This window comes from Nerophis ophidion, linkage group LG16 (genome assembly GCF_033978795.1).
Source record: "Nerophis ophidion isolate RoL-2023_Sa linkage group LG16, RoL_Noph_v1.0, whole genome shotgun sequence".
Lineage (NCBI taxonomy): Eukaryota > Metazoa > Chordata > Actinopteri > Syngnathiformes > Syngnathidae > Nerophis > Nerophis ophidion.
In genome coordinates, this window is record NC_084626.1 from 15,607,013 (window position 1) to 15,622,110 (window position 15,098).

General features: G+C 39.8%; 1 protein-coding gene across 1 annotated transcript; it reads left to right on the plus strand.

Moving 5' to 3' along the window:
• Positions 1-1,870: 1,870 nt before the first annotated feature.
• On the plus strand, positions 1,871-13,698 carry lsm3 (LSM3 homolog, U6 small nuclear RNA and mRNA degradation associated). Its single transcript, XM_061874420.1, has 4 exons — positions 1,871-2,029; positions 11,064-11,174; positions 11,242-11,337; positions 13,415-13,698. The coding sequence occupies exons 1-4, from the start codon at positions 2,009-2,011 to the stop codon at positions 13,493-13,495; spliced, it is 309 nt and encodes a 102-aa protein (XP_061730404.1). The 5' UTR covers positions 1,871-2,008; the 3' UTR covers positions 13,496-13,698.
• The last annotated feature ends 1,400 nt before the right edge of the window (positions 13,699-15,098 follow it).

The following is a 15,098-nucleotide window of genomic DNA, read 5'->3' on the forward strand; positions in this document are numbered from 1 at the left end:
AATTATAGTCTGTAGCGCTACGCACGGTGGGTCCGATGAGGTATTCATATGGATATTAAAGTCCCTCATTATGATTATATTATCGGCGTGTGTCACTAGATCAGCAACGAACTCTGAGAATTCATTGATAAAGTTCGAATAGGGCCCTGGGGGGCGGTAGATAACAGCCAGGTGTAGAGGCAGCGGTGTGACAGACCTCATAGTAAGCACCTCAAACAATTTATATTTATTATTTATGTTAGGACTAAGGTTAGAGTTTTCGTTGTATATTAACGCGGCCCCCCCCACCCCTTTTAAGAGGACGGGCAATATGCGAATGTGTAAAGTTAGGAGGACATGCCTCATTTAGCGCAAAAAAGTTGTTTGGTTTAAGCCAGGTTTCGCTGAGACCGATGACGTTAAGATTGTTGTCTCTGATGATATCATTAACCAACAACGTTTTGGGAGACAATGATCTTATGTTTAAAAAACCTATATTATAGGTAGTGGGCTGTTTTAGGGAATTTTTGATCAAATTATCCGTAGTAGCAATATTAATAATGTTGTGTTTATTATGCCCAGTGCATTTAGTATAATTACGACCATATCTAGGAATTGATACGACGGGAATTTTCCGATTGTTTGTTTGTTGCTTTGATAAACTGCACTCATCATAGCTAGTCACCTCAGTAGAACGCATGTCCAACTCTGAAACAATCAAAGCAGAAAAAACTTGTTCTAATTTAACTGACTCCTTACCCACACCAGTAGTCTCGCATCTTCCATTTAAATCCGGCTTCAGGATGGAGGGAAGTGGTGTTCTGTGGGGATTAGCCTTCTGCTTTGTTTTTAGCCCCGCTCGGCATCCGCGTTTCCGATCACACCGCTGGCGTCTGCTCCGTAGACGGCCCCCGCTGCTACTATACTCCCTTGCTTCACAGGCCGCTGGATGTAGCCGTCGAAGTATTCCCGTGCTAGTTAGCAGGTCTAGCAAACACGCGTCTATCATTTCAAAACGGCCCGATCTGTCCACATCCAGAAGTGTCTGGCGGTCGTACGTGATCACAGTGACCACGATTTGAGCCAGCCATAAAGTTTGTAGAATTGTCCGGTATTTTTGGCAAAATGTCCGTAAAAACAATGTGAATATGTGAGGAGCCATCAAACCTGTGACGTCATCGTCTGCGACTTCCGGTAGAGGCATAGCATTTCTCTTAGCACCGAAAGTTGCAAACTTTATCATGGATGTTCTCTACTAAATCCTTTCAGAAAAAATATGGCAATATCGCGAAATGATCAAGTATGACACATAGAATGGACCTACTATCCCCGTTTGAATAAGAAAATCGAATTTCAGTAGGCTTTTAAATCACAATGAAGTTCACTCACGCATATACTAAATCACTTAAAAAGGTAATAAAAAAATAAAAAAATATAAGAAACGCAGAACGTGATATACCATTAAACGGCAACATTTTGCAGTTCATTAATGTTAATCATCGTAGTCCAACCTGTTGTATTATAAAACAACACGACCGTTGACGGTTAAATTGGCTCGGCTATTAAGCGTTTGAAGTTGACATGTTACACGCATTTTTGGTATCAATTTCTGCACACGATGACATTTTAAATGACAACTCTAGAGGAGACGGAAGTTATCACAAAGCTTGGGTACTCACGTCGAAAGCGGCGGAGAGCAGCCGCCGACGATGGCTTGCAAGTTCTAGAAAAGAGGCTGAGCCTAAGTAACTCAGTCAGTGGTCCTTCTTGTACAGCAGGTTGCCAGGTCTCATCGAGTCGCGCATGCGCAGTGTCAACGTTAACGTTCAACAATGCAGAACAAAGTAGAGAAAACATATCATACTATTCAAATCCCCATGTTATTATTCAGTCAAAATACACATTTATTTTTTCATTTATCGGATTTTTATGAAGCCTGTGGTGTACCACGAATGATCAGCGATATTCGGGCCTTTTTTTGACCTGGCAACGTAAGAGACGTCACAGCAACGTACTTCTACTTAAAATAATGGCGGACGACGTGGAGCAGGTTAGTGACTTTCTTTTCTGCGGTTACTGTGGAACGTAGCTTGACGCTGTACCACCGGGGACGCTATCCAACGACAGTGTTGTCTTGTCGTTTCCAGTTCTTTTTTGCATTTTCTATAATTGTGTGCTCGTCTTGGTCAGGCAGAACAGGCTAGCTTAGCTGCATGATTAGCCGGTTGGCGTGCTAACTTGTCAGTACATGTGTGTTATATTTCACTCTTATGTAGGTATAAAAGGTAACAAACGCTAAATATGTACTCTGACAATAATGTTTAAATTGTTTTAAGTCATTTAAAAGTTACTTAACCGATAAACAGGTTTGTTTCTCGTTTTGGGGGGTTAACAGCTCACAAAATATAATATGTATATATAATATAATACATCAGTATACCGTATTTCCTTGAATAGCTGCCGGGGCGCTAATTAATTTAAAACCTCTTCTCATATTCAAGGCATGCGGTAAAAGTAAGCAGGCGCTAATAATTTTAAAACCTATTCTCAACCCCGCGCTAACCAATGGCATGCAAGAAAAAATTGAGTGATAATAATTAAAAAATATTTCTGCAGCCGCGGCCCGGTAGTTGGGGATCACTGCTCTACAACATGTCATCACGACCGCCTTTACACTACGCTATCCGCGTGCCGGCCGGATGCATGCATTCCGCTGCTTCTCATACGAGATTGCAATGCATACTTGGTCAACAGCCACACCGTTTACACTGATGGTTGTGATATATACAACTTTAACACTTTTACCTCTTACTCACATGTGCCACACTCTGTGAACCCACATCAAACACATTTCTGGAGAACGTCAGCTCTGTAACACATTATAAACGCAACATAAGAATTATCCACAATGCCATCCATCCATGATTCTTGGCTATATTATACACGCGCTCCCAACCCCCTCCCCCCCCACCTAAACCGACGCATGGAGAGGGGACATGGGGGGTGTTTGGTGCTAGCGGGGTGTATAATATAGCCAAGAGTCATGGATCCATGGCATTGTGGGTAATTCTTATGTTGCGTTTGTGTTACAGATCTGATGTTCTCCCGAAATGTGTTTGCTGTGGGTTCACAGAGTGTGGCACATATTAGTTAGAGTGTTAAAGTTGTTTTATATCACAACCATCAGTGTAATCTGTATGGCTGTGGAACAAGACCCCTGGTTTACACATAGTAAAAGTAAAAAAAAAAAACCTCCTCCGCCATTTTGAAAATTACGACAGGGGAAATGTCACCTGCGACGTCACAAATTTGACCCGGCGGCAAAAGTAAGCATGCGCTAAAAAATTTGGGGAGCTAGTTTGACCCGGCAGTAATTCAAGGCAGGCGCATATGACATGCCCGGTGGCTATTTAAGGAAATACGGTATATCATATACTGTACAACCGTCCATTTTCTATCGCTTGTCCCTTTTGGGGTCTCGGGGGTTGCTGGAGCCTATCTCAGCTGTATTAGGGCGGAAGGCGGGATACACCCTGGACAAGTCGCCATCTCGTCACAGGGCCAACACAGATAGACACAACAATCACACTCACATTCACACATTAGGGACCATTTAGTGTTGCCTATCCCCAGGTTCATGTTTTTTGGCGGTGGGGAGGAAACCGGAGAACCCGGAGGGAACTGTCACGCCAAATTTCTTCCCCCCTACATAAACCTTCCTCCTGGAAGACATTTGGCGCGACAGCCCCTCCAATACCTGAAGGACCCCAATGAGGGTGTGATAATACCAAGTTATATGACTCTTAAGGGTTACAACTGCAAAATTAGCGAAGCAAAAATAGCTTGAAAGGTTAGCATGCTGGAATGCTAATATTTTTTCCTCACCGTTATTTTTCACCATTGACAATCAGACAATTATAATGCTTTTAAAACAGGCAGCTGTGAGGGTTGCTATAAGGTCCTTCCACCCTCATTGGGGTCTTTCAGGCATTAGAGGGGCTGTCACGCCAAATGTCTTACGGGGGGAAGGTTTTTGTAGGTGGGAAGAAATTTGGCGTGAGAGCACCCACGCAGTCACGGGGAGAGCATGCAAACTTCCACACAGAAAGATCCCGAGCTCGGGATTGACCTCAGGATCTTTGTATTGTGAGGCACATGCACGAACCCTTGTTTCACCGTCCTGCCTGTACTGTACTTATATTATGTAAAAATTACATATGTTATATTTTATATTGCGACTACGGTACATTTTTTGTCTATTTTATACCTGCATTGTCCTTTCCATCCTTACACTTTCCATCCTTTGTAACTGAGCTACTGTGTGGAACAATAATCCCTTGTGGATCATTAAAGTTTGTCAAAGTCTAAAACAGTAGACTTGTAACAGCTACAATTAGGGCTGGGCGATATTGCCTTTTTTAATATCGCAATATTTTTAGGCCATATCGTGATATACGATATTTTGCCTTGGCCTTGAATGAACACTTGATGCATATAATCACAGCAGTATGATGATTCTATGTGTATACATTCAAACATTCTTCTTCATACTGCGTTAATATATGCTATTTTTAAACTTTCATGCAGAGAGGGAAATCACAACTAAGTCAATTGACCAAAAGTGTATTTATTAAAGTTATTAAGCAATGGCACAAACATTCAAGTCATTGCCAAAACAGAAATTGTAAGATTGTCAGAGACATTTTAAGTGTCAAATAAAAATGAGCTGCATAATAGGAAATCAAATAGTATTCGTCCTTCACTATGTGGTATGTTACTAAGGTTATGAGATTCTCTTTATTCTCTAGCGAGTGACTTTTCAAATGATGCTACATATTAGCAATAATGCTACTTTTTATAGCAACGCTTTTTCCCCCACACTTGACAAATTACGGTTTTCTGTTCGACATATTCCCACTTGCAGCCGAACCACCGCCAGACGATGGAAATCCTGCTGTTTTTATTGGGAATTAAGTCTTCCTTCATTTGTTACCTGATCCGCACCATCTTTCTCTCGTACGGCTACATTAGCAGCTAACGTTAGCCCCGCCGCTACCTCTCTACTGGGCGAGGGCGTGTATGTGACGTATGACGTGACATTTTGTGACGTATGTAAGAATGTGCGCCTGCTTGTCTGAAGGAGACACAGGAAAGAGTGAGGAGAGCCTGTAGTGTAATGCCCGCAGCTAAAAGGCCTGCGTGAGAAAGCATAATCGAATATTACGATATAGGAATTTTTTATATTGCATAGAGACAAACCCGCAATATATCGATATATCGCCCAGCCCTAGTTACAATAAACGTTTGTTTTAAATACGAATGAATCTGAGCTAGATGTTTTGAACGACCTGTGCAACATTTTTCAAAAGTTTGTAAAGGCGTGCACAAATGGATACATTTTTTTCCTTTTACCATGAATTGATTAACGTGGACCCCGACTTAAACAAGTTGAAAAACTTATTCGGGTTTGACCATTTAGTGGTCAATTGTACGGAATATGTACTGTACTGTGCAATCTACTAATAAAAGTCTCAATCAATCAAAGATACGCCCCAATAATATCCAAAATTCTTCGGCGTGGGCAGATAACACAAGTTATTGCCGATAAGCGATGTTCCTTTCAGCATCATTTTAAGACCAATTTAAGCACCATTGTAATTATTATAATAATAATACTGAAAGTGACCGTTTCAAACTCAATACATTTGAATGTTTTACCATTGTAATTGGTAGGTCAAGAAAAGTTGATTATCCTAAATATGTAAAAAAAACATAAAAATACAATGGACTCTCAATTTTTGTTCCCAATTTTTTTTTTCTGGTTGCCTCTGCTGGTTCGTCCATGATAGGCTAATTTAGCTCATTTGGTTATTTGATTTAAATATTAACACAACGGAACATTTGTCTATACAATCATCCTTTTCCTCCTAATTTTTATTATTTTGTTGACAGCTGTGGTTCTTCTCAATGACGACTATCTAGGTTCTGTTGGAAGCTAGCATTCCTGCCTCAACTCCCAAACACAAACATTTTAAATGTATGACAATAGTATTCACTTCTCTCATTTAATTCTGCTATTGAATCAAAATGCTCAGGTGCTGAGAATGATGAAAAGAATGAACCTTCTCACACCTTTATAACAGCAGGTGACAAAAAGGGGTGGTACGACACCGAATGGTAGTTTACCACGAGGTCAGAATCGAGGTTCTGTCTTTTGAGCAGAGGATGAATAACTCCTGCTTTGAATACAAGGAGAACAGTACCAGAGCAAAGTGATAAGTTAATATTTAGCAAAGATTGGTCCTAATATTACAAACAGCTCCTTGATAAGTTTCACAGGAAGTGGGTCAAGTAAACATGATTGTTTTGTCAAATTATGAGTCGCAGGAGTTCCTCTGTTATTTCTTTAAAAAATAGAGAGATTATTTTGGAGCGCATTATCCGTAGTACATACATTCGTATCTGCGTTAATGACCTGAGACATGTTATGTTTAACCTCCTTTTTAAAGAGCTCAATTTTCCTAATAAATAATTGCATAAAGTCGTCAGCAGAGTTGGTGGAGCTACTGGGAGAAGTCCTTTGTTGGGTTAGTGATGCTACTGTATAAACAAATATTTAAGATAATTTTTATTAAAGGTGCCAGTTGTAATAATGTGGCCAGAAATGGTACTGCAATCACGGTCAAAATTCTGTAGTCCCCTCCCACTCTCATTGACTGAGGTTGCCAGATACGCAGCCAAATTCTACTCCAAGGAACTTCAAATGTCAATCGACGAGTCCTACATTGTAGGTTTCTCTGGTTTATACTTCTTGCAAGATAGTTTACTAATTTATTATGCCACAGTAATACTAACGTCCATTAGCCAAATGTATTTGTAAAGTTACGCAGCAATATTTTCTTCGGGAGTAAGGACAGATTGTTGGCATTATTACCCTGCTGAAATGTCTAGTTTGACCGCATGGACCACCATCGAAATAATGATGTATGTTATATATCACATGGGCGTACTTTGATAGCAAACCAAGGCCAACACTAAAATTACCGCCACATTTCGTTCAGCATAATTCCATGTTGCATCCAACCTGACACTGCATTCTCTTCCATGTATGCACATCACCATCTTTCAGTGCAGCGTGCAATTCTATGCGCCAACCCACGTTACACCAAAAACATGTTACGCATAAATTATATAGCCTACTACCTTGTCAATACACAAAGTAGAAAATCATTACATGTAATGCATTATATTGTGCCAAACAAATACCACCCCATATGTGTTGGATGCATATACAGTACCAGAAACCGCAATTAGCATGCTAATGTTGGAGCGCATTTCCTCAGCGTGTCGGCATATTGAGAACGAAATAGGCTCTGTCACTACCCATATCCACATAGATTTTATTTGTCAAAAATATATTTTGCCCTGTCATTTGGATGACACATCGACATACAGGCTAATGAGCATATATTTCCCCCGTTAGCCTATATGTCGATGTGTCATTGACCGGGCTAGCATGCTTAGCATTACATTAGTGGGATGGTGCTTCACTCCTAAGCATTCTTTGCACGAAGATACTAGCTTTGTTGGAAAAGGTCATAGACTGTATTGGACAATATAGTCCATTTCCATTTATTACAAGTAATATTAAAACGTAAATGCCTGACTTACATATCAAGGAGAAAATTATCAAGTGTGGTGTCAGATAAAAAAAATCTCTGCCTTCAATCGTCTCCATTTTTCAAAGGCATCCCTGATACGAAGCCTAATTTTTTTTCTGGCTTTGTCATGAATAAGTTGAGAATATGTAACGACGCCTTTTAGATTCACTAAGGTCTGACATGTTTAGTAAGTTTACCAGTGGCAGTAGCTCGACGAAGGTGGCGGTGCGTAACTGGCAACCTGGATGTGACACTCTCACTGACTTTCTAATTGGTCAAACTGTGGAGGGCGGGGCAAAGAAATGAAAACAATGACAGTAGTCCAAGGCTGTAAATCTAAATTTGAAATGAGCATATCCTGGCTGAACTACTGTTATCAGTTTGATTGATTGAAACTTTTATTTGTAGATTGCACAGTATACAGTACATATTCCGTACAATTGACCACTAAAAGGTAGCACCCAAATAAGATTTCACCTTGTTTAAATCAGGGTCCATGTTAATCAATTATTGGTACAGCTATAACAGCTATACGGTTATAAAGGTATTCGAAAATAACATGATTTATTAATGCCTTTTGACATATCAGGGCCGTTTAATGATGACTTGACATTAAATTATTACATATTGCACCTGTTAATAAGGCAGATGAGATAAGAGGCATTCATTTTAGCTAAGGTAAGAAGAGCGTGTTTATAAGTTATTAAACTATCACTCCATGCTTGATGGAAAACCTTGAGTTTAGTCGCATTCCATTTGCATATTACGCCGTAGTTGATTGTGTTCCTTGTGACCAATTAGGACATCTGTTATGAATGATGACTTTATTACCGCCATTTTCCACATGTAACGATGTTGGTTCTCGAGAGAAAGGACGCTTCATGAGTAAAAGAAATTGACAAACATGTGAAAAATAAGTACTACCAGCACTGACAACGCTCCCGACCGGATCCTTAGCTATAGTCCTGGGCTCGGGCTCTGGTGGCATGCCCGTGCCCATGAACCTCTTAACGACCTGGGAGATAGATAGCTCGTCCCCTAACTGTGTGCCGAGGTAAGGTGGACATCACAGTGCTGGCGTTAACACCACAACCTGAAATGTGGACATTTAATGTTCCATAATGTTAGATAAACAACGCCCTCGGTCATTACGGTGAAGCAGTGTGTGTATTTTTGCTTCAATGCTAACTGTTAAGCTAACTAGCCAGTTGGCTAACGCAAAAAAGCCACAAGCAAACATTACTGGTGTTTGACTTCAAGGTAAAATAGTTTAACGACACTTTATAATCACGGAATAATATGCGCATTAACGAGCGACATATCTCTTGAATGAAATGGCCATGTGTTTGTCGTATATGTAATGACTGGTGAGTTACATGCCAGCATCCTCCTCAGCCAGCTATGCCTCAACACCAACCAAAACAGCCAGCGCCACAACTCCACTCAGGCCCCGGATTCTCAAAAAAAGACATGTCAGGTCTGCCCAAGCAGTAAGGAGAGAAAGACAAACGTATTGTGCTTCAACTGCAAGAAATATCTCTGCAAAGAACACACTAAAAGTGTCACTTTTTGCCACACTTGCATGTAAACACATACACATGCAAGTTCTTGCACTCAGAGACGTTTACTCTGATTTTGTTTTTTATTAGTTTTGGAACCAGTAATCTATTTCTATTGGTTTGATTTGCTTGATTGGTTGTTTTTTGTCTGATGTTGAAGTTCTGTTGCTGAAAAAAATACTCTTTAGCCTTTTTCTTGAAGTAAATATATATGAGTCGAAATTGACCCGTAACACCATAGATGTTACTATAGTTAAAATTATTAGAATGAAAAAATAAATAAAACAAATTTATGGACCCCGACTTAAACAAGTTGAAAAACTTATTCGGGTGTTACCATTTAGTGGTCAATTGTACGGAATATGTACTGTACTGTGCAATCTACTAATAAAAGTATCAATCAATCAATCAAAAGATGTGTTCTATTACCCCTCAGTAATATTCAGGTAACACAACATTGTATTTATTTATACGATTCTCTTGAGGTTCGTTTTACCATTTTTTTTAATTGAAATCGAGAGGTATACTGACAAAAAAAAGGCCCAATGGCCCACACCAAAAATATTAAAACCAATATTTTCATGGATAAGGAATCCTAACAAGGTAACCAACAGATGAGAAACAAATTGGATGATAGATAATTGTTTTTAGTGTATTTTACAGTTGTTTTAAGACTTGGGTCAAAACCGACCTGTTAACATAAGCGATGGTAACAGAAAGCTAATACAAGAGGAAGGTTAAATGAGTCCACTTTCTATATCTGTTCTCTAGATGTTCACCAGTGTGGGTGGTTGAACTGACCGCCGCAAGTCAATCAATTTAGTTTTACTGGTGTTCAAATGCAGGTGATTACGTGCACTGCAAGTATTTAGTATATTTTTCATTGTATTATTTAGAATAAGAAATATGTTCAATAAATCCAATTGTATATACTGATTTAATGGTTGTTTGTTGAAAAATAGATGAGGAGAGGACATTGAAAAAAAATTGTTTATTGAACCGCAGTGGCAATATTGTAGTGGAAATAAAATCACAATTTGATTGTTTTCCAAAATATTTAAGCTTTAATCAGCACCCCCGATGTTCCGGGTATGTTCTATTAATGATGTTTTCATGTCTTTAAACACTAAAATATTTTCTTTAAATGGTGCTGTCTTTGTTAATTTTAGCATGTTAAATTGGTGCCCTGGACCTGGCTGGGGGCCTTCGACCCCCTGACCCCCGGAAATGTTTTCAGTCTTTTTCATTGTGGTCAAATCACATGCCTGTAGTAAGGTTATCGATAAAGCCCATATAATTTAGGAATGGTGTCATTACCAAGGTGCAGTAGGCCAGTGAGAGTTTTAGTTGTGGCAGCATTAATGTTACGGTTGCTCAAGCATTGGTTATTAGTAGCTTGTTGACAACGAGTCAAAACTTAGAATTTTATAAGGTACTGATTGAACTTTACTTTAGTGTACGGGAGTACCGTAACTTTGGAGGTGGTGACAAAGACTATATCTATCGTAATACCATTGCGATACTTGGGTTCATTTATTATTTGAATAAGGCCAGAGTTTTTGCTGTCTCTGGAGCGCAGGGGCTTCGGACCAGGGCTAGCTTAGCAGCTAGCTAGCTGAAAGTGAAGTGCTGAAACAGAGAGAGTGGGTGCTTTGTAAGTTCAATAAGACTATTAAATGTGTTACAGAAGGGCAAAACAATTAGAAGCACACAGATAGAAAGATAGTACTTAGCTTTGAGAGTTGGGTGCAAGCAGCCATCAACGTCGGCGAAGTTGACGAGCTCATTTTCATTTATCGTTTGATATTGACTTACTATAGTGCCAGGCCTACCAACACTTACATCCATGTTTGTTGTACTGCAGCAACCAAACACCAACACAGTAGAGGAGCCACTCGATCTGATCAGACTCAGTCTCGACGAGAGGATCTACGTCAAGATGAGGAACGACCGTGAGCTACGTGGACGACTGCATGTAAGAAAAACAATACAAACTGTGTATTTTCCGGCTTTTGTGTTGATGTATTTTGTTTGTTTTCCAGGCATATGATCAGCATTTGAACATGATACTCGGTGACGTGGAAGAGACCGTGACCACGGTGGAGATCGATGAGGAGACTTATGAAGAACTTTACAAGGTGAACAACTTCCTCTTGCTAGTCAGCTGTCTCGTGATTGACTGGTGACCAGTCCAGGGTCCTCATTTATAAACGTGGGCGTGGATTCGAACGTAAAATATTGCGTAAGCACAAACCTCGTAATGTATATTCGCATACACACACAAATCAGATTTATTAAAACATACCGCGCACTTGGTATTTGTTACGGCAGTGACTGTAACAATATATTTTTCTAAGGCTTAGTAATGTCATATTGGAATGACAATAGTTGACAAATCTTTTTGGGGCTTTAGTCTTTAAAAATATATTCCACAGTGTAACCACACACAAAGTAAAAAAAAACTAACAAAAAAAACACTTCCCGGCCTATTTATGCATTTTTATACTATTTAATTTAAAAAATATCAAAATAAACAATACTTCAATACTCACCAAATTATAACTGCAAGTCCAATTATTACAGCTCTATATTTTGATATTTAGGCTGTGACAAATAAATATACAATCCATACACAACAAAAAAAATTCTTACAAATCGTGACCTAAATATTTTTTTTCATTTTTGATTCCCGTGTCAAAAAACTTTGCTTAAGTTCTATACATGGTCAAAAAGTGCGTAGGAATACAAAAATAGCCTGCTCAGTTGCCTTGTGGTTTAAGTTGGCTGCAAGGAGCAGCCACTGACACGCTTGTTTTGAAAAGGTTCTAAAGAACATGTCTTAATTGTGACTTAAATGGGAAAAACATGATCATAGTGAGTGTGAAGTCATCATTTGGTCAGAGGTTCGGATCCGCTGCATGCCAAAATGCGCCTTTTAATTTGCTTATTTTCCATCTGCCTGCTCCTCCTTAGCGTGGTCTAAAAGGAAGAAAAATGAAGGAAAGGAAAGATTACTTTAATTTCAAACTCAATATAATCATGTTTTTAACATTTATTTCACAATTAAGACATATTCTTTTAGAACGGATCCAAAGGGATTCCGTCAGCTGGCTGCTGCTTGCAGCAAACTTACATGAAAGTGACTGCGTTGTTTACAGCAAAGTACAGTTCATATGTGACGCAAGTATGAAGTAAGCCTGCTCACTGGCCTTGTGGTTAGTGTCCGCCCTAGGTTGTGAGTTCAAAACCCGGCCGAGTCATACCAAAGACTAAAAATGGGACCCATTACCTCCCTGCTTGGCACTCAGCATCAAGGGTTGGAAATGGGGGTTAAATTGCCAAAAGGATTCCCAAGTGCGGCCACCGCTGCTGCTCACTGCTCCACTCACATCTCAGGGGGGTGCAACAAGGAGATATGTCAAATGCAGAGGGTAATTTCACCATACCCAATGTGTGTGTGGCTATCAGTGGAACTTTAAACTTTAATACGCAGAATTTTTCCGCATACAATTTTCTATGAATAAATAGAATTTGACTAAGTACCATTGCTTTATGGAGGAAAGTGGCAATTATACTTCAATGCATCCATTGCATTAGAATGAGCATTTAGTAATACATCCACCAGAGGGTGCACCCTCTGAGTTTAAAACACAGTAGCTCCAAATAAGAGTCAAGTCAGTGTCAAATGTCTGTTGTTATCTTAAACCAGTGAGCATCCTGGATGATGCCAGTCACCCTCTGCATAGCATTATCAGTAGCCAGAGGAGCCTGTTCAGTGCTAGACTGCTTCATCCCAAGTGCAGGACTAATAGACTCAAAAACTCCTTTGTCCCACACGCCATTAGACTGTACAACTCCTCTCTGGGGCGGGGGGCGGAGGGTACAAGGATGACAGGGGATGCAAAACAACAGTGCAATACGTTTTCATAACATGGTCACTACTGCCTACTTTGTCTTGTTATATTCTTTTTTTACTGTTATATTTTTATTCCCATTGTTGCTTTTTATTTTTTATTCTTAGTGTAATATTTCTCTATTTTATTTCCATTTAAACCCCCATTATTTACTTTTTACTTTTATTTAAATTGATCTCAACTCTGTACACTGCTGCTGGAATTTTAATTTTCCTGAAGGAACTTGCCTGAAGGAATCAATAAAGTACTATCTATCTATCTATCTTATCATTGTGTTTTTCTACCTTTTGTCTTTTTACAGTCCACCAAAAGAAACATCCCCATGCTCTTCGTCAGAGGGGATGGCGTTGTCCTTGTAGCTCCGCCGCTACGGGTGGGCTGACCACACCACCTTTCAGTGAAAACGTTTTTTTTTTTTTTTTTTAATGTGGCAATTTAGTGCTTTTTGAAATTGTGGGTGATGTAATGTTTTATTTACTACACACATTTTTTAAATATGTTTTTCTTTTCAATAAGCTGAAAAAAGTTCCCACTTTCATTTGTTGTTTGATTTATCAAATAAAAAAAATACCTTTTGAATAACAATATATTGTGTTCATTTAAAACACTGTTGTATACTTGTCACTAAATAATTACTCTGACTCTTTTACTGAGGTGTGTTGCTGCTGTTTGGACACTAGATGGCGCAATAGGCTCTGTAACAACTTGTAATGATGATACTGAGGATGGAGTCATCACGAGTGATTCTTCCCTTCAACCTACCTGCCTTGACCTCTTGGAGCACAACACATGCCAAGGTATACTATATTTACCCCCACACGTAGTCTGATACTAGATATATAACCACAACAAACCTACAGTGCTGTACCCAAACACACAGGCCGTAAATTTACTACAACAAATACACGTTGACCCAATAAAGACTTGAGCCGGACTATGAAAGCTATGCTAATGTAGCCGCGTGTCGCAGCTGTCACCAGCACATTTTAGGATGTAGACACGTGGCAGCAGTTTAATGACTCGAATTGCTTGGCGTCCATCACTATTTTCATTGTGTGTTCAAGCATCGAGTCATCGAGGAAATGCGTTGACACTTCTGTCAGCGATATATCTGGACGTGTAATAGTTGGCATGATGAAGGACCATTCACGCCATGCCAGGAATGTCCCTGATGTCTCCCGCGAGGCTCTGCATTGTAATCCTTCAGCACACGTCTGTCACACATCAACATTCATGTGTTGGACTATTGCACATTTGCTTTTTTATCACCTGTATCTCCTATGTGGAGCACGTGTTAGACAACATCGCAACATAATTATTTCCATCCATGAGGCCGTCTACTGGTCTGGCATGGACACTGCAGCTCTGCTCGTCTGCTGTGCTGATCTGTTTGAATCAGGGATGTCAAACGTAGGGCCCGAGGGCTGGATCAGGCCCGCGGAAAGGTTTTATCCAGCCTGCGGGATGAGTTTGCTAAGTATAATAATGAGCCGGAATTTTTGAATGAAACAAACTGCTGTTTTAAATGTTTCCACTAGATGTCGCAATAGCAGTACAGCAGTTATTTGTATCTTTGCAGATGATGCTACATATGTAACAAAACAAAACACATGATGTTAGTGCACTAGTCGAGGAAAGTGAGCAAACTACATAAATAACATAAATACAAAATAACCTACTTAGTGGCCTAGTGTTTAAAGTTTTCCCCTTGAGATCGTTAGGTCGTGAGTTCAAATCCCGGCCGAGTCATACCAAAGACTATAAAAATGGGACCCATTACCTCCCTGCTTGGCACTCAGCATTAAGGGTTGGAATTGGGGGTTAAATCACCATAAATGATTCCCGGGCGCGGCACCGCTGCTGCCCACTGCTCCCCTCACCTCCCAGGGGGTGATCAAGGGTGATGGGTCAAAAGCAGAGAATAATTTCGCCACATCCAGTATGTGTGTGACACTCATTGGTACTTTAACTTTATATGGTGTCCG

Bases quoted from the DNA above. Each gene is read 5' to 3' on its own strand.
- lsm3 (XM_061874420.1), top strand. From the start codon at position 2,009: ATGGCGGACGACGTGGAGCAG. The intron at 11,175-11,241 runs GTAAGAAAAACA...TTTGTTTTCCAG, and splicing joins AGCTACGTGGACGACTGCAT to GCATATGATCAGCATTTGAA. The intron at 11,338-13,414 runs GTGAACAACTTC...GTCTTTTTACAG, and splicing joins CTTATGAAGAACTTTACAAG to TCCACCAAAAGAAACATCCC.